The 26,517-nt window shown below is 38.1% G+C and overlaps 1 protein-coding gene across 1 annotated transcript in view; it reads left to right on the top strand.

Annotated features, from left to right (window-relative positions):
* Positions 1 to 5,801: 5,801 nt before the first annotated feature.
* Positions 5,802 to 26,517, top strand: part of LRRC69 (leucine rich repeat containing 69) — a 92,600-nt gene continuing 71,884 nt past the window's right edge. The window contains exon 1 of the mRNA XM_027973239.3: positions 5,802 to 6,086. Within this exon, the coding sequence (XP_027829040.2) occupies positions 5,904 to 6,086 (183 nt within the window). The 5' untranslated portion in view covers positions 5,802 to 5,903. The remainder of the gene's footprint in view (positions 6,087 to 26,517) is intronic.

Below are 26,517 nucleotides of genomic sequence, written 5' to 3'. Positions count from 1 at the left end.
TTAGGCACCCCGGGTCATACATGCTACTTGCAAGTAACTTAATGATAGTTATTTACATTTAGTTGTTTATTATTGTTGTTGTTATCTCCCCTTAGTCTTTAAGTGCTTAGAAACAAGGACCTCACTATTAAAATGTCTATCACATTGCTAGGCCTATATATTATAAAGTGCTTAAGGTTTGTTAATAGTTATAAGATCAATTCAGTGGATAGGATATGACTTTTAGGAGTTTCATTAGGCTAATAGACTGTTAAGAATAAACAAGATAGTGACTTAGAATTATTCTTGGCTCACAGAAGGGCTGTCTTTTAATTTATATTACCCTTGGTGAATTCTTAAGTCTTCTGGTTAGTTGAAGAATGGAACCCAAGAGAGTTTTCCCTTTTTAAAACTTCTGATAGTGTGTTACAGTTAATTTACCTTCCTGTGTCCATTAGGACAATCTGATTTTAACAAACCTAAAAAATAATAACTTCTGAAATAAGTGTGGGTATGTGTGTGTGCTCAGTTGTGTCCAACTCTTTATGACCCCATGGACTGTAGCCCACCAGGCTCCTCTGTCCATGGAATTTTCTAGGCAAGAATACTGGAGTGGGTTGCCATTTCCTCCTGCAAGGGATCTTCCTGACCCAGGGGTTGCTGAAAATAAATATACAGACCCAAAACAAATAAAAAGCTTTGTTAATATACTGACCAGGAAGAAGTTAATGATTGTCTTCTTTCAGTATACTTGGGTGACTAACATGGCTTACTGAAACAAATTACTGCTTTTGCACAAGGCTGCTGAATTTATTAATTTTTTTTAACAGGAATGACTTATAGTCTTGCTTCTGATTTTTAAAAAAAATACCAAGCCCTGCCTTCTATAAGAACTAAGTAAGTCCACTTACATAAAGAATTTAGCACGCTGCCTAATATGTAATAAATGCTCAGTAAAAGTAGTTATTTTTTGTGCTGTTTCATGTAGACATTTAAATAGAAATCTTCAGCTTTTGTTAACTCAACTGTGCAAGCACGACTCTTGGGGCTTAGAGAGGTGCTAACACCATGTAGCACTGAGGCACTAGGGACAGAGAAATGAACAAGATAGGTCACATTTTTCATAAAGCCTTTAGCTTCTCCCACTTCTGCCAGATCTTTTGCTTGAGCTTCTCTGAATTCTGGGGTAGGCACAGCACCAGACACAAACGCAACAGACCTACACAGATGGCTTCTGCAGCTTCTATAATTAGCTAAAGTCAAACTGTATGGTTCCCAGTTGGTCTTTTTCTCTGATTGAGCCCTGAAAAGAATTTGGTACGGCAACAAAATACTTAAACCATGAAATGAGCTTTGGGACTCGGGTGTAAGTTAAAAAGGCCTTGAAGAGATTGTTAGCAGGAGCCTGATGTTGGTAAGGAATATGAGGAAAATATTATTAGAATTTGGAAGAAAAGTAATTTCTGTTACATGGTAGAAGAAAGTTTAATAATGATGCCAGTAAGCATTAACGTGGAAAATAAGTATATCTCATCAGCTGGGTGATGTCCCTGACGAGCTTTGTAGAGAGTATTGAAGGTACTGTCTGGATTCTTCTAGATGGAGGAGAAAGGCAAGCAAGAGGAAAAATTATTAAATATAAATGAGCTGCAAATTTTGGGGGTTTGAAAAGCAAAGCAAAACTTTCTCACTCTTAGCCACTCCAGACAGTTCAGTTCAGTTCAGTCACTCAGTCATGTCTGACTCTTTGCAACTGCATGGACTGAATGCAGTCCACCAGGCTTCCTTGTCCATTACCAACTTCTGGAGCTTGCTCAAACTCATGTCCGTTGAGTTGGTGATGCCATCCAACCATTCACCCTCTGTCATCCCCTTCTCTTGCTTTCAATCTTTCCCAGCATCAGGGTCTTTTCCAATGCATCAGGTGGCCAAAGGATTGGAGTTTCAGCTTCAGCATCAGTCCTTCCAGTGAGTATTCATTACCGATTTCCTTTAGAATTGACTGGTTTGATCTCCTTGCAGTCCAAGGGACTGTCAAGAGTCTTCTCCAACAACATAGTTCAGAAGCACCAATTCTTTGGCACTCAACTTTCTTTATAATCTAGCTCTCACATCCATACATGACTACTGGAAAAACCATAGCCTTGACTAGACGGAACTTTGTTGGCAAAGTAGTGTCTCTGCTTTTCAATATGCTGTCAAGGTTGGTCATAGCTTTTCTTCTAAGGAGCAAACATCTTTTAATTTCATGGCAGCAGTCACCATCTGCAGTGATTTTGAAGTCTAAAAAAATAAAGTCTGTCACTGTTTCCATTGTTTCCCCATCTGTTTGCCTTGAAGTGATGGGACCGGATGCCATGATATTAGTTTTTTGAATGCTTTAAGCCAGCTTTTTCACTCTCCTCTTTTACTTTCATCAAGAGGCTGTTAAGTTCTTCGCTTTCTGCCATAAGGGTGATGTCATCTGTGTATCTGAGGTTATTGATATTTCTCCTGGCAATCTTGATTCCAGCTTGTGCTTCAGCCAGACAGACAGTAAATTATGGTAAAATTAAGGAGTAAGTTTCAGATAGAATCTGTCTGCAATGCAAGAGACCTGGGTTTAATCCCTGGGTTGGAAAAGTGCCCCTGGAGAAGGGAATGGCCAACCACTCCAGTATTCTTGCCTGGAGAATTCCATGGATGGAGGAGCCTGGTGGGCTACAGTCCATGGGGTCACTAAGAGTCGGATATGACTGAGCAACTAAGACTTTAACTTTCAGATAGAGACCAAATCGGGGAACTATCAGGAAAATGAACTCCAAAGATGAAGCCTAGGGCATATGTGAAACCCTTTGTTAGGATCTCAGAAATATTAAAGGCATTTCTTAATTAGCAGGTGAGAGAGCTTCTAAAATTCTTACTGTCCCACAGTAGTTTCATTTGGGAACCTATAATAGAGAAAGGCTATTGCAAAGAGTTTTGGGATGTGGCTTTTGTCTGATGGAGTGAATCATGAACTGTTTCAAGGCAAAATTGTTTAAAGGGATTGATTGTATCAATTTGGGTCAAAAGCGACAGTAAAAAATGAAAAGATAAGCTTTTATACATTGCTGGTAGGAATATAAACTGATGAAGGCACTTTGGTAAACAATCTGGCAGTTCCTGAAAGGGTACCATTTGACCTATCCTAGGTATACGCCCAAGAAAATTGTACAGAGCGCTGTTTGTAGTAGCCAAAAAGCAGAAACAATCTAAATGTCCATCAACTGATAAGTAGATAAATAAATATAGGATGGAGCATTTTTATTCAATAAAAAGGACTGAGGTACTGGTACATGCTATAACTCTGGATGAACCTTGAAAGCATTACGTTGAGTGAAAGACATATGTTCTTATCTGTATAAAATGTTTGGACTAGGCAAACATATAGAGATAGAAGGGAGATTAGTGGTTACCTAGGGTCTGGGGTTGGTCGTTCTGGTGGCTCAGCATTAAAGAATCTGCCTGCAATGCAGGAAACCTGGGTTCAATCCCTGAATCCGGAAGATCTGGAGAAGGGGATGGCACCCACTCCAGTGTTCTTGCCTGGAGAATCCTCTGGGCAGAGGAGCCTGGAGAGAGAAGGAGAAATTAAAAATGTTTACCAGATTTTCTAGGTTAGGAAAATTAATTAAAAAAAAAAAAAAGCAGTAGTAGATTGTACTGGCCTGTTTACCCATTTAAAGCAGGAAAAAAATGACCCATTTAGACAGTGTCAGCTGGGGTCCTAGCCATGCAGCATTACTTTAGAGGAGATGCGTATTATGAGACTTCTTTTTTTAAAACAAAGTTTTATAATTTGTTCAGATAGTAACATCGTGATTGTTCTTAGGAAACTAAAAGAGTATCAAAATAAAGACATTGGAAAATAGGTTTGGAAGGTTTGGAAGAGATATTTCAATAAAAAGAGCAGTGATTAAGTACCCCCAAAAATGATGATTCTAGCAATTGGAACTCTATTAATCAGCACCTTTTATTTTAGTGTTATGATGATACTGATGTTCATTATAATAACCTGTATAAATTTAATGATTCTTCTTTGCACTTGCTTCGCCATCTTATTTGGAAAAGCTCCCGTCTCTGATAGCACCCTTGCAGTGAAGCCTTCTCAGGTTACTCTAAAATTGCAAACTTCTTACCTGTTTTATTATTTTTTTTTGTAGCATCTAGTGCCAGATATCTAACACCTTACTTATTTGCTTGTTTTTTCTCCTCCTTCTAGAATGTAATTTCATTGAGATATTTTTGTCATTTTATTTCATTCTTTTATCCCCAGTGGAACAGTGTCGCACATAGTAGGTACTTCTAAATGTTCGTTGAATGAATAGAGGGAGTTACAGAGGAAGATGGAATTGTGTTCTGAGCGCTTTGAATGCGGAATGCATTTTATAGTGTTCAAGTGTTTGGAAATGAGCCCTCCAGATGTGGTACATATGTAGTCCTAATGCCTCCAAGCCTCATAACTAGCCTAGATGGGGTTCTAGTCAAATATCTTTGCCCTTATCTCTTTTCCCTTACTCTTTTGCCTTTGTCTTAATCATTCATTTGGAAATTTTCAAAGATTATACAAAAAATAGTAAGAATAATATAATGAACCCCTATTACCTATTACTGAGCATTAATAATTACCAATGTTTGGTCAATCTTATTTGATCTATTTTTTCCACTCACTTTTCTGCCCCACTTATTAAAAAAAAATTCACCTGAAAATTCAGATCCATTTCTAAATGTTAGGTACATTTTAAGAAAAGAGTACTACCATGTCATTATTATACATAACAAAATTAGTAATTCCTGTTATCTGATACATTGTCCATGATCAAATTTCCTCAGTTGACTCTGAAATATTTTTATTCAAATCAGGAGCTAAACAAGATTCACAGGCTGCGTTTGACTGTTGTTTTTCTTAAGTCTCATTTTTCATAACAGTTTTCCCATCTTTTTATTAGTGACATAACTTGTTGGTTAAATATTATATATCATTTGCCTTATATAATTTCCCAGTTTGGGGATTTGTCTGACTGTTTCCCTGAGATTAATTTAGCTTTTTTCTATCCCTCATATTTTCTGTAAATGGTATTTAGATATAGAAGCATGATTAAACTCAGATTCAAGAATATTTAATATTGATACTGTGTAATTTTTATTGTATGACACCATGATAAACCTAAAAACAATATATGATTTTCTCAATTTTAGTGATGGTAAAATTGATTAGTAGGTAATTAACCTGATTTCATACTTGGAAAGTTCCCTGTCAACCTCTCACCTAATGCATTTAGCATCCAGTTATCTTTATATATCCATTATTTCATTAGTTTTGCAAAAATGGTGATTTTTCTAAATCTGTTTTTTTCTTCCTCATTTATTGGCTTCAATTTTTCAATGAGTAAGAACTTTATTAGGTTACACAAAAATATGATTTGTACTGGAAAAGCAGAATAAGTGCTTCACTTTTTTCCATTTATTATTTTTCAGTCTTAAGAGTTGGTTCCCCAGCAACTTCCAATGTAATCTGAGGCTTTCTTTTATTTTTATGATACCATTAGCTCTAGATTTTAATTTATTTTGGTCCATTCGTCATTCTTTGTGATTCTCAAATTTTCCCATTTTAGACTAATGGCAGCCCGCTTGTATGTTCTTTTGATGTGATCTCATTAGTCCTTGGTAATGTCATGTTTCTGGTATAAGATATTCTAGGCTCATCTTGTACATTTGCTGCCCTAAACCTAAAATAACTGGAATCAGTTATTTTCCTTCCCTACCTTTTACACAGGAAATTATCCAGTGCTCCCACCTTCAGCATGATAGATCTCAGAATGTTTTTGTTTCCATGACACACCAATTCTGCAAGTAGAGATTCCAAAGATGGGTAATAAGGAACCTGTTTCTCTTCCATACCCATGGCTGAAAGGTTGTTAATAAGAGCACTGAAGGGTGGTAAAAACACTAAAATCATAACCTTAAATGGAAAGAACATAACAAAGATGCCCTCAGTGTTAGAAAAACTGCCAGGCCTGAAGACACTGTACCTTCAGAATAACCAAATTTCCAAAGTGTGCCCAGAGATAAGCAACTTGACCCAGGTAAGAAACAGCATTATCTTTTTCAACTAAGGGTGGAAAGAGAGGATAGGAAGAGAAAAAAGAATTAAGAGAAGAAGGCTTCAATCACTGGAGACTTAGCTCCCTGGAGAATTAATGTGGATGGTTGCTGGAACAGCATCAGATGGTTTTCTCTTTTAGTGAATTACATATGGTAGGGGGAGATGTTTCAATTTATTCATATGCTCTGTGGCCCACACTTGGCATCAGAGGGTTAGGCCTCTGCAACACTTATTTTTCTGGAGGCTGTCATTTGGAGAGGGCTTGGGAGCCTGGATCTACTTGTCTACCTTGGGGCTCCATCTCAAAGTGAGTTTGAAGATCCCTGAGAGGCTGTATACCCTGGGGACTATCCTGAAGCTGTTGCGTGTGGAATGAAGAGAGATTTCTGATATTAGAGGGGAGTTCTTTTCAATTTCCTAGAGCAGGCTACACTTTGAAATGGAGTACTGGAAGGAAATGGGAAGGACAACATGGATTTCTTATGAAGTAGTCCTTAAAAGAAACTTAGCATTTTAAATAAAGAATATCCCTTGTAAAGAGCAACAGAATGAATCCCAGATGCTTGTGTTAAGTATTTCTGATGAACGACATCTCTGTGAAACTCCAGCTACTAAAAATCTTAAAGTTGGGAGCAGGCAAGGGATATTAACTTTGTAGTTTTCTTTTTGTTCATTTCTAAACTGTCATCAGCACTGAAAGAATCTCTAACCAGCTAAGTAACAGTAATTCATTATAGTTCATTAGTTTTGAGTTGAGAGTTACTAACAACAGCTCTTATTTTCTTACCTTCACCTACTTCATTTCTTAGGTTTACAAAATTATTTGAGTTTGTAATCTGTGCCCATGTCTTTCCAAGAAATAGGGAAATACTCCAAAACTCCCCCTTTAATAACTTCCAAAAGGACCTTTGAGTTACAGAATGACAGTAAAGATTTGGACTTTTCTAATGTGACAGAGGAGTTTTATGTAAAAGAATTTGGAATTTGAGTGAGCCAATTCTCCACCTTTGTGTGATTTTTTTTTTTTTCATTAGAGTAACAGTCCATTTGTTCTTAAGAAATCACAATTTTGACTTCCTTATATAACTGCTTTTAGTTCTTTTCTTGATATGTCCATTTTAAATATCAATCTTCATCATCTTCCAAATATAAATTATTAATATGTTTAGTTTCTTCATAGTTATCTTTGAAATGTACCTTTGTTTCTTTTTTGATTAATTTTTACTGGAGTATAGTTGATTTATAATGCTGTGTTATTTTCTGATGGACTGCAAAGTGAATCAGTAATACATATACATATATCCACTCTTTTAGACTCTTTTCCCATATAGGTCATTACAGAGTACTAAGTAGAGTTCCTTGCGCTATACAGTAGATACTTACTAGTTATCTGTTTTATGTATAGTAGTGTGTATGTGTCAGTCCTAATCTCCCAACCTTTGTTTATTTTTCATCAGCTACAGTCTGGTAAGATGGCAGCGTTAGCATCTGTAATCTACTTTCAGCTCACGTTTTCTCTTCCTCTTCACAAATTATAAACTTCTTACTTTTATGAGGTGTATAGTATTTACAGTGTACCCAGTAATAACCATGATTAAATCTTTGTCTCGAAGAATTCTGAAATTCTAAAATGTATATTATTAATAAGTAAGTATCATTTTGTTCAGTGGCTCAGTTGTGTCTGACTCCCTGCGACCCCATGGACTGCTGCGTGCCAGGCTTCCCTGTCCTTCACTATCTCCTGGAGTTTGCTCAACCTCATGTCCGTAGAGTCAGTGATGCCTCCAACCATCTTGTTCTCTGTTGTCCCCTTTTCCCACCTTCAATCTTGCCCAGCATCAGGGTCTTTTCTGATGAGTCAGCTCTTCGCATCAGGTGGCCAGAGTATTGGAGCCTCAGCTTCAGCATCAGTCCTTCCAATGAATATTCAGCGTTGATTTCCTTTAGGAAATGTACATGGAGCCAATCAAAGTACTACGATTATATTTTTTGTTACCTTGGAGTTCCTAATGTCTTTCACTTATTCTTGTACCTTTTTCCTTTGTCATGGCCTCATTTTGAACTTGATCATATTACATATCCTATCAAATGTGCTTTTTCCTTGGGTGACTTCCTTCCAGGAGCCTCCATCCTCCTGCCCCAGTTTAAGCTAATCTAGGTTAGGTGGATACTGCCTGCTCGAATATCCTTGTGCATTTCTCCTGAATTGGAATCAGTGTTTCCCATAACCATATTTTCTTCTTTTTTTTGGTTTACTCATTTTCTAGAAATAATTCTCCAGGCATCATCCCGATCTTCGTGTATCCTAAGTCTCATATCTAACTCTTTGTGACCCCTTGGACGGTAGCTTGCCAGGCTACTCAGTCCATGGGATTCTCCAGGTAAGAATATTGGAGTGGGTGGCCATGCTCTCCTCCAGGACATCTTCCCAACTCAGGGATGGACCCTGAATCTCTTATATCCTGCATTGACAGGCAGGATCTTTACCACTAGCACTACCTGGGAAGCCCCACCCTAGACTAGGTATGTGGTAATTAGATTTTTTGAACTTTTGCATATTTGAAAACATGTGTATTCTTCTCTCCTGTTTGATTAATAGTTGTTTAGTAAAGAGTATAGATTGCAAAATATACTTCCGCAGGTAAAAAAAGATGATGAGTCTGATCATTAGTTTGTCTTCCTGTGGCTCCCTTGTTACTTTCCTCCTCATCCTTTGACTATTAGGAGAGACTCTAAATTTTGACTTCCCAGCTCAGTTTCCTTTAACAGGGTGTTGGCTCAGCTCAGCTCTTAATTTTTAAAGAAGAAATCACATCTTACTTTTAAAGAAGAATTCAGCTGATAGAAATTAGGCTTTTTGTGGTCCATCTTTAAAGTGCTTTACAAACATGCAGGCTCATGGCATTATTGTTTGACTGTTATGAACTAGCCAATATTTTTCATATGGAATCTCCAGTGTTGTGGACTTTTGGAAAAAAAATGTATTTCCCTTTTATAATGGGTGTTGAAGAAGCATCTCAAATAAAATGTGCTAGAAACCTTCAAATGAGAGGTAGAGATTATTTACACAGTTCTTCTCCAGGGGTTCTTCCCAACCCGGGGATCGAACCCAGGTCTCCCATGTTGCAGGTGAATGAACCTTCTGAGCTACCAGGGAAGCCCATTCTAGAAGCACCTCAAATGTGCTAGAAATCTGCAAATGATGGATAGAGATTATTTACACATTTCAGAAGTATTGCTCATTTTGCCAGCTGCTAATAGAGAAAACAAAACTTTCAGAAAAGAGAGCGCTTGGAGAGCTGAAAAGAGCCCTGGATGAGTATCTGGAAGTCCTGGGTACTTCAACCTGTTCAGCTGTTCACCAACTAAACATAGGTATTTAATCTTCAGTTCAGTTCAGTTACTCAGTCGTGTCCGACTCTTTGCGACCCCACAAATCGCAGCACTCCAGGCCTCCCTGTCCATCACCATCTCCCAGAGTTCACTCAGACTCACGTCCATCGAGTCAGTGATGCCATCCAGCCATCTCATCCTTTGTCGTCCCCTTCTCCTTCTGCCCCCAATCCTTCCCAACATCAGAGTCTTTTCCAGTCTTTTCCACCTCACATGAGGTGGCCAAAGTATTGGAGTTTCAGCTTTAGCATCATTCCTTCCAAAGAAATTCCAGGGCTGATCTCCTTCAGAATGGACTGGCTGGATCTCCTTGCAGTCCAAGGGACTCTTCAAGAGTCTTCTCCAACACCACAGTTCCAAAGCATCAATTCTTCGGTGCTCAGCTTTCTTCACAGTCAAACTCTCACACCCATACATGACCACTGGGAAAACCATAGCCTTGACTAGATGGACCTTTGTTGGCAAAGTAATGTCTCTGCTTTTGAATATGCCATCTAGGTTGGTCATAACTTTTCTTCCAAGGAGTAAGTGTCTTTTAATTTCATGGCTGCAGTCACCATCTGCAGTGATTCTTGAGCCCCCCCAAATAAAGTCTGACACTGTTTCCACTGTTTCCCCATCTATTTCCTATGAAGTGATGGGACCAGATGCCATGATCTTCATTTTCTGAATGTTGAGCTTTAAGCCAACTTTTTCGCTCTCCTCTTTCACTTTTATCAGGAGGCTTTTTAGCTCCTCTTCACTTTCTGCCATAAGGGTGGTGTCATCTACATATCTGAGGTTATTGATATTTGTCCCGGCAATCTTGATTCCAGCTTGTGCTTCTTCCAGCCCAGTGTTTCTCATGATGTATTCTGCATAGAAGTTAAATAAGCAGGGTAACTATACAGCCTTGACATACTCCTTTTCCTATTTGGAACCAGTCTGTTGTTCCATGTCCAGTTCTAACTGTTGCTTCCTGACCTGCATATAGGTTTCTCAAGAGGCAGGTCAGGTGGTCTGTATTCCCATCTCTCTCAGAATTTTCCACAGTTTCTTGTGATCCACACAGTCAAAGGCTTTGGCATAATCAATAAAGCAGAAGCAGATGTTTTCCTGGAACTCTCTTGCTTTTTCCATGATCCAGCGGATGTTGGCAATTTGATCTCTGGGTCTTCTGCCTTTTATAAAACCAACTTGAACATCTGGAAGTTCACGGTTCATGTATTGCTGAAGCCTGGCTTGGAGAATTTTGAGCATTAGTTTACTAGCATGTGAGATGAGTGCAGTTGTGCGGTAGTTTGAGCATTCTTTGGCATTGCCTTTCTTTGGGATTGGAATGAAAATGGACCTTTTCCAGTCCTGTGGCCACTGCTGAGTTTTCCAAATTTGCTGGCATATTGAGTGCAGCACTTTCACAGCATCATCTGTCAGGATTTGAAAGAGCTCCACTGGAATTCCATCACCTCCACTAGCTTTGTTCGTAGTGATGCTTTCTAAGGCCCACTTGACTTCACATTCCAGGATGTCTGGCTCTAGGTGAGTGATCACACCATTGTGATTATCTGGGTCGTGAAGATCTTTTTTGTACAGTTCTGTGTATTCCTGCCACCTCTTCTTAATATCTTCTGCTTCTGTTAGGTCCATACCATTTCTGTCCTTTATCGAGCCCATCTTTGCATGAAATGTTCCCTTGGTATCTCTAATTTTCTTGAAGAGATCTCTAGTCTTTCCCATTGTGTTGTTTTCCTCTATTTCTTTGCATTGATCACTGAGGAAGGCTTTCTTATGGGCCTCATTTTCTGCTTTCATTTTTTCAAAGCCACACTTAAGTGTTGAGTACCATCTATGTCTCAGGTAACTTAGCAATTAAAAGCAGGTGAAAATACCTGTCTTCATGGAGCTTATGCTGTAGTCAGAAGAGATGCAAGAAACAGCAGAACAAGTCGGAATGTGAGGTAGTGATTAGTGCTAAGGAAAAAAATATAACAGAAAAAGCAGGCAGGACACGTTGTGGCTTTCAGGTGAAATGATGTAAGAGTCCTTGTGGTCTTCATAACTTGGTCATGCTTATGTCATAGTTCAAAGATGATAATTTTTACTCTTAACAGTTTTCTGTAAAATCCAAGAATGTGTTTTTCTAAAGTTAATTAGAATTCTTTTTTGTGTTGCTACAGGTTGTAGTTTTATTAGTAATGATTGAAACTCCCCCATGATATATATATATATATATATATATATATAAACACTTACATGGCGTTAAAATAGTGTTGATATTTAAGTTCCTAATTGAAAAGTAATGTTTCTAAATTTTTGTACCATTTTGATACAAAATGGTATGAGATAGAATAGAAGCATCCCCCATGTATTGAGTGCTGGCACAGTGCTAGGAGGGAAGTTTTCAAGGAAGTTATTATCACTGATATGATAATAAAATTTATGATTCAGAAAGAGATTAAGTTGCTTTTCAAGGTCAACCATTGAATACATGTATAAAATGAAGTCTCTTGAGGTGCTCTCAGCTCTGTTGTTTTATTATTTTATACACTTAGAAAACCTGAGTTGTCTGAAGATGGCAGTTTTAAATACTATTAATACATATATTGTTCCAACTCTCCATTTTACATGTCCATTCTTTTGACAAATACTTATCATTCATCATCTTGTGTCTATGCTGGTCCTGAGGATACAGATGTGAAAAAAACAAGGTCTTTGTCTTCACATTTGAGAATTAAATTTTAATATATAAAAAACTCAGTACTTGACATTGGATCTATTAAATAAATTAGTGTTGCTATTAAAATTATTATCACCTTTATGGTCTGACTAGCAACACAAGGCTCAGAGAAGGCAATGGCAAGCCACTCCAGTACTCTTGCCTGGAAGATCCCATGGACGGAGAAGCCTGATAGGCTGCAGTCCATGGGGTCACTAAGAGTCGGGCGACTGAAGCGACTTAGCAGCAGCAGCAGCAGCAGTGTATATATATGTCAGTCCTAATCTCCCAATTCATCCAGCCCTCCCCACCCCGCCTTTGTATCCACACGTCCGTTCCCTATGTCTGTCTCTATTCCTGCCCTGCAAATAGGTTTATCTATATCACTTTTCTAGATTCCACATTAATATAAGATGTTTGTTTTTCTCTTTCTGACTTATTTTACTTTGTATGACAGGCTCTGGTCCATCAACATCTCTACAAAGGGTCTGATTTCATTCCATTTTATGGTTGAGTAATATTCCATTGTATATATGGACCACAACTTCTTTATCCGTTCATCTGTCAATGGACGTTTATGTTGCTTCCATGTTCTGGTTATTGTAAATAGTGCTGCATTGAATACTGGGGTATATGTTTCTTTTTGCATTGTGGTTTTCTCGGGGTATATGCCCAGTAGTGGGATTGCTAGATAATATAATAGTTCTAGCTTTTTAGTTTTTTAAGAAACCTCCTTTCTGTTCTCCATAGTGGCTATATCAGTTTACATTCCAACCAACAGTGCAAGAGGATTCCATTTTTTCCACACCCTCTCCAGCATTTCCTATGTGTAGATTTTTTTTCTTGTATGTAGATTTTTTTTTGATGATGGCCATTCTAACTAGTGTGATATCTCATTGTAGTTTTGATTTGAATTTCTACAGTAGTTTGTGATGTTGAGCATCTTTTCATGGGCCTCTTAGCCATCTGTATGTCTTCTTCAGTGAAATATCTATTTAGATCTTCTGCCTATTTTTGTCCTTGGGTTTTTTGTTTTGATATTGAATTCATGAGTTTTTTGTATATTTTGGAGATTAATCCCCTGTCAGTTTCTTCATTTGCAAGTATTGCTCCCATTATGAGAGTTGTCTTTTCAACTTGCTTATACTTTGCTGTGCAGAAGCTTTCAATTAGATCCCATTGGTTTATTTTTATTTTAATTATGCTAAGAGGTGGGTCAAAAAAAACCTTGATGTAATTTTTATCAAAGAGTGTTTTACCAGTGTTTTCATCTTAGAGTTTTTATAGTCTCTAATCCTTTTTGAGTTTATTTTTTGTGTATTAAGCAGTGTTCTAGTTTCATTCTTTTACATGTACTTCTCCAGTTTTCTCAGCACCACTTTTTAAAAAAATTAATTTTTTGCTTTTTAATTTATTTTTAATTGAAGGATAATTGGTTTGCAGAATTATGTTGGTTTCTGCCAAGCGTCAACATGAATCAGCGGTATACATAGGTATACCTATGTCCCCTTCCTGTTGAAGCTCCTTCTCTCCTCCCACCCATCCCACTCCTCTAAGTTGTCACAGAACCCTGGATTTGAGCTCCCTGATTCATCCAGCAAATTTCCACTGGCTCTCTAATTTTACATATAATAATGTTTGTCTTAATGCTACTCTCTGAATTCGTACCCTCTGCTCCTTACCCCTGTGTCCACAAGTCTGTTCTCTATGTCTGTGTCTCTGTTGCTGCCCTGCAGGTAGGTTCATCAGTACCATCTTTTTAGATTCCATGTATATGCATATGTAAAGTCTCTTCATGACTTTATATAATAGGCTCTAGGTTCATTCACCTCATTAGAGCTGAATGAAATGTATTCCTTTTTCTGTCCAAGTCAGATTGTGTATATGTACCATAACTTCTTTATCTATTCATCTTTCTAGGTTGGACATCTAGGTTGCTTCCATGTCCTGGCTATTGTAAATAGTGCTGTGATGAACATTGGTGGTACATGTGTCTTTTTCAGTTATGGTTTCCTCAGAGTCAGACGTGACTGAGCGACTTCACTTTTCACTTTCGTGCATTGGAGAAGGAAATGGCAACCCACTCCAGTGTTCTTGTCTAGAGAATCCCAGGGATGGGGGAGCCTGGTAGGCTGCCATCTATGGGGTTGCACAGAGTCAGACAACGACTGAAGCGACTTAGCAGCAGCAGCAGCAGCAGCAGCGTCAGGGTATATGACAGATAGTGGGATTATTGGGTCATATGGTAGTTTTATTCCTAGTTTCTAAAGAAATCTCCATGAATTCTCCATAGTGGCTGTATTGATTTGCATTACCACCAACAGGGCAGTACAGTTCCCTTTTCCCCACACCTTCTCCAGCATTTAGTTTGTAGATTTTTTTGATCATGGACAGTCTGACTGGTGTGAGGTGATATCTCATGGTAGTTTTGATTTGCATTTCTCTAATAATGAGCTTTTCATGTGTTTATTAGCCATCTGTATATCTTTTTTTGAGAAATGTCTATTTAGGTCTTCTGTCCCAAACTTTATGATTGGGTTGTTTGTTTTTCTGGTATTGAGCTGAATGAGCTGCTTGTATATTTTGAAGATTAATGCTTTGTCAGTTTCATTTGCTGTTATTTTCTCTCATTCTAAGGAATGTCTTTCACCTTGTTTATAGTTTCCTTTGCTTCCAGCACCAGTTATTGAAGAGACTGTCTTTTCTCTATTGTGTATTATTCCCTCTTTTGTCATGGATTAGGTGACTGTACGTCTGTGGGTTTATCTCTGGGCTTTCTATCATGTACCATTGATCCATATTCCTGTTTCTGGGCCAATACCATACTGTCTTGATGACTGTAGCTTTGTCGTATAGTCTGAAATTGGGGAGCCTAATTCCTCCAGCTCCACTTTTCTTTCTCAAAATTGTTTTGTCTATTCTGGGTCTTTTGTGTTTCCATACAAACTGTAAAATTTTTGTTCTAATTCTGTGAAAAATGCCATTAGTAATTTGATAGAGATTACATTGACTCTATAGATTGCTTTAGGTAGTATAGTCATTTTCACAATATTGATTCTTCTGATCCAAGAACATGGTATATATGTCTCTCCATTTGTGTCATCGTTGATTTCTTTCATCAGTGTCTTATAGTTTTCTTCACATAGGTTTTTTGTCTACTTAGGTAGGTTTATTCTTGTGTATTTTATTCTTTTTCTTGAACTGGTAAACAGGATTGTTTTCTTAATTTTTTTTTACTGATCTTTTGTTGTTAGGTTATAGGACTACAAGAGATTTATGTGCATTGCTTTTGTATCCTGCAGTTTTACCGAATTCACTGATGAGCTCTAGTAGTTTTCTGGTGGCATCTTTAGAATGTTCTATGTATAGTATCATGTCATCTGCAAACAGTGACAGTTTTACTACTACTTTTCCAACTGAGATTTTTAAAAATTTCTTTTCCTTCTCTGATTGCCTTGGCCTGGACTTTCAAAACTACATTGAATAATAGTACTGAGAGTGGACATTGTTGCCTTGTTCCTGATCTTAGACAAAATGATTTCAGTTTTTTACTCTCAAGAATGATATTTGCTGTGGGTTTGTTTTAATGACCTTTATTATGTTTAGGTAGGTTCCCTCTATGTCCACTTCCTGGAGAGTTTTCATCGTAAATGGGTTTTGTATGTTGTCAAAAGCTTTTCCTGCATTTATTGAGACTATCAGATGGTTTTTAGTTTTTGTTAATATGGTGTAGCACACTGATTGAATTGTGTAAATGTTGAAGAATCTTGCATCCCTAGGAAAAATCCCATTTGATCATGGTGTATGATCCTTTTAATGTGTTGTTGGATTCTTTTCACTAGTATTTTGTTGAGGATTGTAGTGTCTGTGTTCATCAGTAATATTGACCTGTTATTTTCTTTTTTGTGTGTGTGCTGTCTTTGTCTGGTTTTGAGATCAGCGTGATTGTGCCATCATAGAATAAGTTTGGGAGTGTTCCTTCCCATGCAATTTTTGGGAATAGTTTGAGAAAGATAGGCATTAGCTCTTCTCTAAATGTTTGGTAGAATTTGCTTGTAAAGCCATCTGGTCCTAGACCTTAATTTGTTGGAAGATTATAATTATAGTTTCAGTTTAATTACATATGAGTGGTCTGTTTATATTTCTTCCTGGTTCCGTCTTGGAATGTTGTACTTTAGTATGAATTTGTCCATTTCTTCTGGCTTATCCATCTTGTTTGCATGTAGTTGCTTGTAATATTTTCTTATGATCCTTTGTATTTCTGCAGTGTCAGTTGTAATTTTTCTTTTTTCAATTCAAATTTTACTGATTTGAATCCTCTCCCTTTTATTCTTGAGGCATCTGGCTAATGGTTTATCAATTTTATCTTCTTAAAAAACCAACTTTTACTTTTATTGATCCTTACTCTCATTTTCTTCATTTTTGTTTCATTGATTTCTCCTCTGATCTTTATGATTTCTTTTCTTCCACTAAGTTTAGGTTTTATTGTTCCTTCTGTGGTTGCTTTAGTTGTAAGGTTAGATTGTCTACTTGAGATTTTTCTTGTTTCTTGTGGTGAGGTTGAATTGCAATGAACTTCCCTTTCAGAAGTGCTTTTACTGCCTCCCATAGGTTTGGGGTCATCATGTTGTCATTGTCATTTGTTTCTATGTATTTTTAAAATTTCCTCTTCGATTTCTTAAGTGATCTCTTGGTTATTTAGTAATGTATTGTTTAGCTAGCATGTTTTTATTTTAATATTTAACTTAATACTTGTTTTCTAATCTCATAGTAATTGTGGTCAGAAAAGATGCTTGATAAAATTTTAATTTTGTTAAATTTACTGAGGCTTGATTTGTGACCCAAAATATGATCTATCTTAGAGAATGTTCCATGTGCACTTGAGAAGATTCTATATTCTGTCACTTTCAGCTGGGATGTCCTATAGATATCCATTATATCTACCTGGTGTATTTTGTCATTTAAAGCTTGTATTTCCTTACTTATTTTCTGCCTTGAAGATCTGTCCATTAGTATATTTGAGGTGTTAAAATACCTTACTATTTTGATTTCACCTTTTACTGTTGTTAGCATTTGCCTTATTTATTGAGATGCTCCTATGGTGCTCCTATGGTGGGTGCATAAATATAATTGTTAAATCTTTTTCTTGGTTTAATCACTTTACCATTATGTAGTGACCTTCTTTGTCTCTTGAAACAGTCTTTATTTTAAAGTCTATTTTGAGGAGGACTTCCAAGATGGAAGAATAATAAGATGGGGCCATCACCTCCCTCCCCACAAATGCATCAAAAATTCATCTGCATATAGAACTGCTCCTTCTGAACACCTTCTGCATGCTGGAAGGAAAACCCAGACTTCCAAAAAGGCAAGCCGGTCTCCTTAGAATGAGATAGGGCAAAAGATAAAGATTAAAAAAAAAGAGAAAATTTCAGGATGGGGACCTGCATTCTGGGAAGGGAGTCATGAAAGAGGAAAAGTTTCTGCACACTTTGAAACCCCATCATGGACAGGGTGGACGGAAGTGCAACAGCCGGTGCTCAGAAGGCAAAATGGAGAGAATTCACCACAGAGGTCATTTCCGAACAGCGTGTAAGAGCCAGAGAGCGGCTGGCATGCCTGCCTGCAGCAGAGGGAGGGGCGGGGTGCTGAGGCTCAGGCTCAGGTTTCGGCCCCAGGAGAGAGCACTGGTGCTGGCTGCTGTAAAGATACTCTGAGGGGTCTAGTACGACACAGTTGAGGGAGTTGAGGGAAAAGACTGGCCGTCCCAGAGAGGAAAGAGATCTTTCTTCCCAGGCCATTCTTAACTCCGTGTAGTCAACAGACAATGGCTGTGTGCCCATCAGTGGCCACCAAAACTGGCCAAACCAGTAAGAGTGCTGCTGGCATTAGATGTGACTGCTGTTTATGATCCCAGAGCAGGAAACATAAGCCACTAGCTACTGCCAAAGCTAGGGGAAGTGCCTGACAGCAGACAAAACACTGCCGCTGGGGTCCCAACCCCAGATAACATCTGCCACCAGGTGTTGAGCAGCACAGGTTACTGCCCACACCTTGCCCAGAGCTTGAGCAGCTTGGCTCTTCCTAGGGACTCAAAACCCAAGGCCAACTCCTCTGGGAGAGCACACGTGACATCTCAGACTGTAACGACATACCACAGGTTCTGCTACTGCAGACACTCATTGGTACATCACACTGAGTGATGTCATATACTACCTTCTCCCCAGCCCAATTGAAAAAGTGGCCCTAATAAGCCTTGGTCTTTGCCCTGTCTTGCCTAGGTGGGGAACAGACACTGGAGGGCAACCTGCAAGCAAAGGTTAGCCCCAAACCAAAGCTGAACACCAGGGGCTATGTGACTGAAGAATAGAAAGGGAATTAGCTCCTGCAGCTTCAGATGTAGCAAACTAAATCCTCGCGATTAGCCTGAGACTGGATTATAGGGGAAACTGTGGCCCTTGGGAGCAAGTACAGGCTGGAGTAAGTCCAGGTCTGAGACTGTGCTGACCCTACTCTGCCCACACAGGTCCAGAGACCTTCCTAGAAATACTAGAGAACTTTCTGAGTAAGCAGATTGACTGGAGCACACTATGTGGGATGGAAAATACAGAAATCAGAAGGACATTCCTCTTACTACCACTCTTATATAAATTTCTGTTATTCTTTTTCATATTATTCTAGTGTTGGTCTTTCTATATTATTTCATTTTTATTTTGTATAACTTTTTACTTTTTAAAACTATCTTAATTTTTAAATAAATTTCCCTATTTTTACAGTTGTTGTTATTGTTCAGTTGCTAAGTCATGTTCAACTCTTTGTGACCCCATGGACTGCAGCACACCAGACTTTTCTTTCCTTCACTATCTCCCAGAGTTAGTGCAGAGTTATGTCCATTGAGTCAGTGATGCCATCCAACCACCTCATTCTCTGATGCCCGCTTCTGTTCCTGCCCTCATTCTTTCCCAGCATCAGGGTCTTTTCCAGTGAGTTGGCTCTTCACATCAGGTGGCCAAGGTATTGGAGCTTTAGCTTCAGCATCAGTCTTTCCAATGAATATTCAGAGTTGATTTACTGTAGGATTGACTGGTTTGATCTTGCTGTCCAAGGGACTTTCAAGAGTCTTCAGCACCACAGTTCGAGAGCATCAATTCTTTGGCACTCAGCCTTCTTTATGGTCCAACTCTCACATCCACACATGACTACTGGAAAAACCATAGCTTTGAAAAAATGGACCTTTCTTGGCAAAGTCAACAAAGTACCCTTTAGTTATGTTGCATTTTTGGCTATGCTTTTGATTTTGTATTCTTGCTAGTCTAGGTTTTGTTATTCATTTTCATTTAAGGATTTATTGGCTTGATTGCTCTCTTCTTTTTTGACTCCTGTTTTTATCCCCCCTCCTTTTTTTTTCTTTTTCCTTTTTCTGTCTTCTTTTTTCTTTGTAAGGATGTGAGTTTCTTTGGGTTTTCTGGGCTGTTCAGTGTGCTTTCACCATTAATCTTCAGGTCTTATCTTCTATGCTATATGGCCTGTGAAGTCTTGGGTCAGATGTAAACCCCCAAGCTGGGAGACCTGAGTCCAGGATTTTGGACCATCAGAGAACTTCTGACCCCGTGGAATGTTAACTGGCATGAGCTCTCCCAAAGGCCTTCATCTCAACACTATGACCAAGCCCACCCAAAGGCCAGTAAGCTCCAGACACCCCACACCAGTCCTTCAGGAAGACAGGAACAAAATCTGCACATTAGTAGACAGGCTGCCCGAAACCATACCAAATATATAGACACCCCAAAACACACTACTGGACATGCACTGCCCTTCAGAGACACAGGATCTACTTCTGTTTACCAGAACACAGGCAAAAGTCCTTCCAACCAGGAAATCTTCACAAAGCACTAGTCCAACCCCACCCATGGGGGACAGACTCCACAATTATTAAGAACCATGATCTTCCAGCTGACATAAAGAAGACACAAAACACAGTAAATTAAGCAAAATGAAGAGGCAGAGACATGTGTAGCAGATGAAGGAACATGGAAACACCCATAAGACAAAGAAATGAAGAGGAAATAAGCATTCTACCTGAAAAAGAATTCAGAATGATGATAGTAAAGTTGATCCAAAATCTTGAAAATAAATTAGAGGCTCAGATAAATAGACTGGATGCACATATCAAGAAGATATGATAAAAGGTTAATAAGACCTAGACTAAATAAAGAAGAGACAATCTGCAATGTGCAACGAAATCACTGAGATTAAAAATACACTATGTGAAACCAATAGCAGAAATATTAAGGGAGAAGAATGGATAAGTAATCTGGAAGATAGATTGGTGGATAAAGGAAGCAGAGCCAAATAAAGACTAAGGATAAACAAGGACTGTCTCAGAGATCTCTGGGACAACATTAAGCACACCCATATACAAATTGAAGAAGAGGACAAAAAGAAACAGTATTGAGAAAATATTTGAGGGGATTCTATTAGAAATGTCCCTAACATTTGAAAGGAAATAGCCATTCTAGTCCAGGAAGCCCTGAGAGTCCCATACAGGATTAATCCAAGGATAAACATGCCAAGACACATATTAATCAAGCTAATGAAATTTGAACACAAAGAACAAATATTAAATGCACCAAGGGAAAAGCAACAAGTAACATTCAAGGGAATCCCTTTAAGGCTAACGGCTCATCTTTCAATAGAAGCTGCAGGCCAGAAGGGAGTAGCTTGATATACTCAAGTGATGAAATGAGAAACCCTACAACCAACATTATGCTATTGAGCAAGGATCTCATTCCTATTTGAAGGAGAAATCAAAAGCTTACAGACAAGCAAAAATTAAGAAAATTCAGCAACACCAAACCAGCTTTACAAAAAATACTAAAGGGATGTGTCTAGAGAATAAATATAAGAGAAAGAAAAGGCCTACAAAAAACCCCAAAACAATAAATTAAGTGGTAATAGGATCATCAGTTCAGTTCAGTTCCTCAGTCGTGTCCGACTCTTTGCGACCCCATGAATCACAGCATGCCAGGCCTCCCTGTCCATCACCAACTCCCAGAGTTCACTCAGATTCACGTCCATTGAGTCAGTGATGCCATCCAGCCATCTCATCCTCAGTCATCCCCTTCTCCTCCTGCCCCCAATCCCTCCCAGCATCAGAGTCTTTTCCAGTGAGTCAACTCTTTGCATGAGGTGGCCAGAGTACTGGAGTTTCAGCTTTAGCATCATTCCTTCCAAAGAAATCCCAGGGCTGATCTCCTTCAGAATAGACTGGCTGATCTCCTTGCAGTCCAAGGGCCTCTCAAGAGTCTTCTCCAACACCACAGTTCAAAAGCATCAGTTCTTTGGCTCTCAGATTTCTTCACAGTCCAACTCTCACATCCATACATGACCACAGGAAAAACCATAGTCTTGACTAGACGGACCTTAGTCGGCAAAGTAATGTCTCTGCTTTTGAATATGCTATCTAGGTTGGTCATACATATGAATAATTGCTTTAAATGTAAGTTGAATAAATGCTACCACCAAATCACACGGAATTACTGGATGGATACAAAAACAAGACCCCTTATATATGCTGTCTACCAGAGACACAATTCAGAGGTAATGACACCTACAGAATGAAAGTGAAAAAGATACTCATGCAAATGGAAATCAAAAGAAAGAGTAGCAATACTCAGATAAAATGGACTTTAAAATAGTTACAAGAAATAAGGGCACTACATAATGATTACAGGATCAATCCAAGAATATGTGACAATTAAAAATATATATGCACTCAAGAGGACCTCAATAAATAAGGCAAATGCTAACAACAATTAATGGGGAAATGGACAGTAACACAGTAATATTGGGGGACTTTGACACTTAACTGATCACCCAGACAGAAAATTAATAAGGAAACACAAGCTCTAATGGATACATTGGACCAATTGGACGTAATTGATATCCACAGGGCATTTCATCCACAAACAGCAGATTTCACTTTTTCTCAAGTTCACATGGAGCTTTCTCCAGGATAGATCACCTCTTGTGTCATGAATCAAGCCAAGGTAAATTATAAAAAAAATGAAATTGTTTCAAGCAGGTTTTCTGACCACAGTCCTCTCAGATTAGATACCAAATACAGGAAAAAGAACACAACAACAAAACAAAACTATAGAAACACAAAACACATAAAGGCTAAACATCATACTTTGAATGAACAAGAGGTCAGTGAAGAGATAAAAAGAGGAATTGAAAAACACTCATCTCAAGACATTGATTGCAATTAAAGCAGTGTTAAGAGGGAAATTTATCACAATACAAACCTACCTCAAGAAACAAGAAAAACATCACATAAGCAACCTAACCTTATACTTAGGGTAAGAGAAAAAGAACAAAAGCTCCAAAGTTAGTAGAAGGAGTGAAATCACAAAGATGAGAGCAGAAATAAAAAGAAATGAAGGTGACAATAGCAAAGATCAATAAAACTAACAGCTGGTTCTTAGAGAAGATAAAATTGTCAAACCATTAGCCAGACTCATCAAGAAAGAAAGGGAGAAGACTCAAATCAATAAACTTAGGAGTGAAAAAGGAGAAGTTAGAACAGACAATGCAGAAATACAAAGGATCAGAAGAGGCTACTACAAGTAAGTATATGCTAATAAATTTCACAACCTAGAAGAAATAGACAAATTCTTAGAAAAGTGTAACCTTCTGTAATTGAACCAGGAAGAAATAGAAATTAAGAACAGACCAATCACAAGCATGGAAATAGAGTAGTAAAATATCTTCCAATGAACAAAAGCCCATGGCCAGAGGGCTTCACAGGCAATTTCTATCAAAATCTTTGAGAAGCGCTAACACCTATACTGTTCAAACTTCTCCAGAAAATTGTAGAGGAAGGAAAACTAAACTGAACGTATGAGGCCACCATCACCCTGAATCCATAACCAGTCAAAAGATGCTAGGGAAAAAAAAAGAAAACTACAGGCCAATATCACTTATGAACATAGATGCAAAAATCCTCAACAAAATTCCAGCAAACAGAATCCAACAGCACATCAAAAGGATCATACATTGTGATCAAGTGGACTTTATCCCACGGATGCAAGGATTCTTCGGTACATACATATAAAACAATGTGATGCACCATATAAACAAATTGAAAGCTAGAAGCTGTATGATCATCTCAATAGATGGAGAGGAAGCTTTTGACCAAATTCAACACCCATTTATGATTTAATAAAAAAACAACCCTTTCCAGAAAGTATGTATAGTAGGATCATACCTCAACATAATAAAGGCCATATATGATAAACTCACAGCAAATATTATTCTCAACAGTGAAAAACTGAAAGCATTTCCTCAGGAACAAGACAAGGGTACCTATTCTCACCACTATTACTCAACATAGTTTTTGAATTCCTAGCAGCCACAGCAATCAGAGAAGGAAAAGAAATGAATCTTGATTGAAAAAAGAAGTATTAATAAAATTCTCATTGTTTGCCAACAAAGGTCCATATAGTCAAAGCTGTGGTTTTTCCAGTAGTCATGTATGGATGTGAGAGTTGGACCATAAAGAAGGCTGAGCCCCGAAGAATTGATGCTCTTGAACTGTGGTGCTGAAGACTCTTGAAAGTCCCTTGGACAGCAAGGTCAAACCAGTCCATCCTAAAGGAAATCCTGAATATTTACTGGAAGGACTGAGGCTGAAGCTGAAGCTCTAGTACTTTGGCTGCCTGATGTGAAGAGCTGACTCATTAGAAAAGACCCTGATGGTGGGAAAGACTGAAGGCAGGAGGAGAAAGGGATAACAGAGGATGAGATGGTTGGATGCCATCATTGACTCAATGGACATGAGTTTGAGCAAGCTCCAGGAGATAGTGAAGGACAGGGAAGACTGGCAGTGCTGCAGTACATGGGGTCACAGAGTGGGAAATGACTGAGTGACTAAACAACAGAGGTGTGAGCAGTTGAAAATAAAACCCTTAGAATGGAAGAGAATAATAGCAAATGAAACAACTGACAAAGGAGTAATCTCCAAAATATACAAGCAGCTCATTCAACTCACTATCAGAAAAGCAAACAATCCAATCAAAAATTGGGTAGAAGACCTAAACAGACATTTCTCCAAAGAAGACATACTGATGGCTAATAAATACATGAAAAGATGCTCAACATCACTAGTATTAGAGAAACACAAATCAAAACTACAAAGAATATCACCTCATACTGTTCAGAATGGTGAACATGAAAAAATTTACAAAGAAGAAATGCTGAAGAGGGTATGGAGAAAAGGTAACACTCTTGCATTATTGCTGGGAATGTAAATTGATACAATCACTAAGGAGAATGGTATGGGGGTTCCTTAAAAAAAAAAAACAAAACAACAACTAGGAATAAAGCTACCGTATGACCCAGCAATCCCACTACTGGGCATATACTCTGAGGGAACCATAATTAAAAAGACATGTACCTCAATGTTCATTGCAACATTGTTTACAGTTGCTAGGACATGGAAGCAATGTGGATACCCATCAGAAGATGAATAGATAAAGAAGTTGTGTTACCTATATACAATGGAATATTACTCAACCATAAAAAGGAACACATTTGAGTCAGTTCTAATGAGGTGGATGAACCTACAGTCTATTATGCAGAGTGAACTAAGTCAGAAAGAGAAAAATAAATATGCTATATTAATGCATATATATGGGATCTAGAAAGACGGTACTAATGAACCTATCTTTAGGACAACAATGGACATGCAGACAGAGAGAACAGACTTGTGGACACAGGGAGGGAGAGGGAGGGACAAATTGAAGGACTAACGTTGAAATATATACATTAGAGTATGTAGAATATTTAGCCAGTGGAAATTTGCTGTATGATTCAGGGATCTCAAACTTGGTGCTCTGTGTCCATCTAGATGGTTGAGATTGGGTGGGAGGTGAGAGAGAGATTCAAGAGGGAGGGAACGTATATATACCTATGGCTGATTCATGTTGGTGCATGGCAGAAACTGACAACTAAAAAATTCATAAAAATATTGTCTATTTTGTATGATATGATTATTGCTATTCCTGCTTTCTTTTGATTTCCATTTGCATATAATATTTTTTTTCCATGCCCTTACTTTCAGTCTGTATGTGTCCCTAGGTCTGAAGTTGGTTTCTTGTAGATAGCATAGATACAGGTCTTCTTTCAGTATTGAATCAGTCAGTCTATGTCTTTTGGTTGGAGGCTTTAATCCGTTTACATTTAAAGTAATTATCAGTATGTATGTCCCTGTTGGCATTTCCCTAATAGTTTTGGATTTGTTTTTATAGATGTTTTCTTTATCTTTTGTCTGTCTAGATAAATTCCTTAGCATATATCAGAAGGCTGGTTTCATGGTGCTTAGTTTTTTTTGGCTTTTGCTTGTCTATAAACCTTTTGAATCTGAATGCAATCCTTGCTGGGTAGAGTAATGTTGGTTGTAGGTTTTTCCCTTTCATCACTTTAAATATATCCTTCCATTATCTTCTAGCCTGCAGTTTCTGTGGAAAAATCAGCTGATAAACTTATGAGGATTCCCTTATATTATTTTCCTTTGCTCCTTTCAGTATTTTAAAATTTTAATTTAGTTTTGTTGGTTTGATTAATATTTGGTTCTGTATGTTTCTCCTTGAGTTTATCCTGTATGGGACTCTGGACTTGGTTGACTATTTTCTTTCTCATGTTAAGGATGTTTTCACTATAATCTCTTCAGATATTGTCTCAGACCATTTCTCTTCTTCTCTAGGACTCCTATAATTCAAATGTTCCTATGTTTAATGTTGTCCAGAGCTGTCTGATACTGTCAGACTGATTTTTTTCTTTATTCTGCTCCTTGACAATTGTTTCCACCATTCTATTAATATCTTCCAGCTCACTTATTTTTCTGCTTCAGTTAATCTGCTATAGATTCTTTTTAGGGTATTTTTCATTTCAGTTATTGTGTTGTTCATTACTATTTGTTCTTTAGTTTTTGCTTTTTAGTTCAGTCACTAAGGCGTGTGCAACTCTTTGTGATTCCATGGACTGCAGCACACCAGCTTCCCTGACCTTCTCTGTCACCCTCTTCTGCCCTCAGTCTTTCCCAGCATCAGGGTCATTGCCAGTGAATTGGTTCTTCATATCAGGTGGCCAGAGTATTGGAGCTTCAGCATCAGCATCAGTCCTTCCAATGAATATTCAGTATTGATTTCCTTTAGGATTGACTAGTTTGATCTCCTTGCTGTCCAAAGAACTCTGAAGAGTCTTCTCCAATATCACAGTTCAAAAGCATTAATTCTTAGGCACTCAGCCTTCTTTATGGTCCACC

Source organism: Ovis aries, chromosome 9, assembly GCF_016772045.2.
Source record: "Ovis aries strain OAR_USU_Benz2616 breed Rambouillet chromosome 9, ARS-UI_Ramb_v3.0, whole genome shotgun sequence".
Lineage (NCBI taxonomy): Eukaryota > Metazoa > Chordata > Mammalia > Artiodactyla > Bovidae > Ovis > Ovis aries.
The sequence above is the reverse complement of the archived record's forward strand: the minus strand, read 5'-3'. Positions and strand labels throughout refer to the sequence as shown.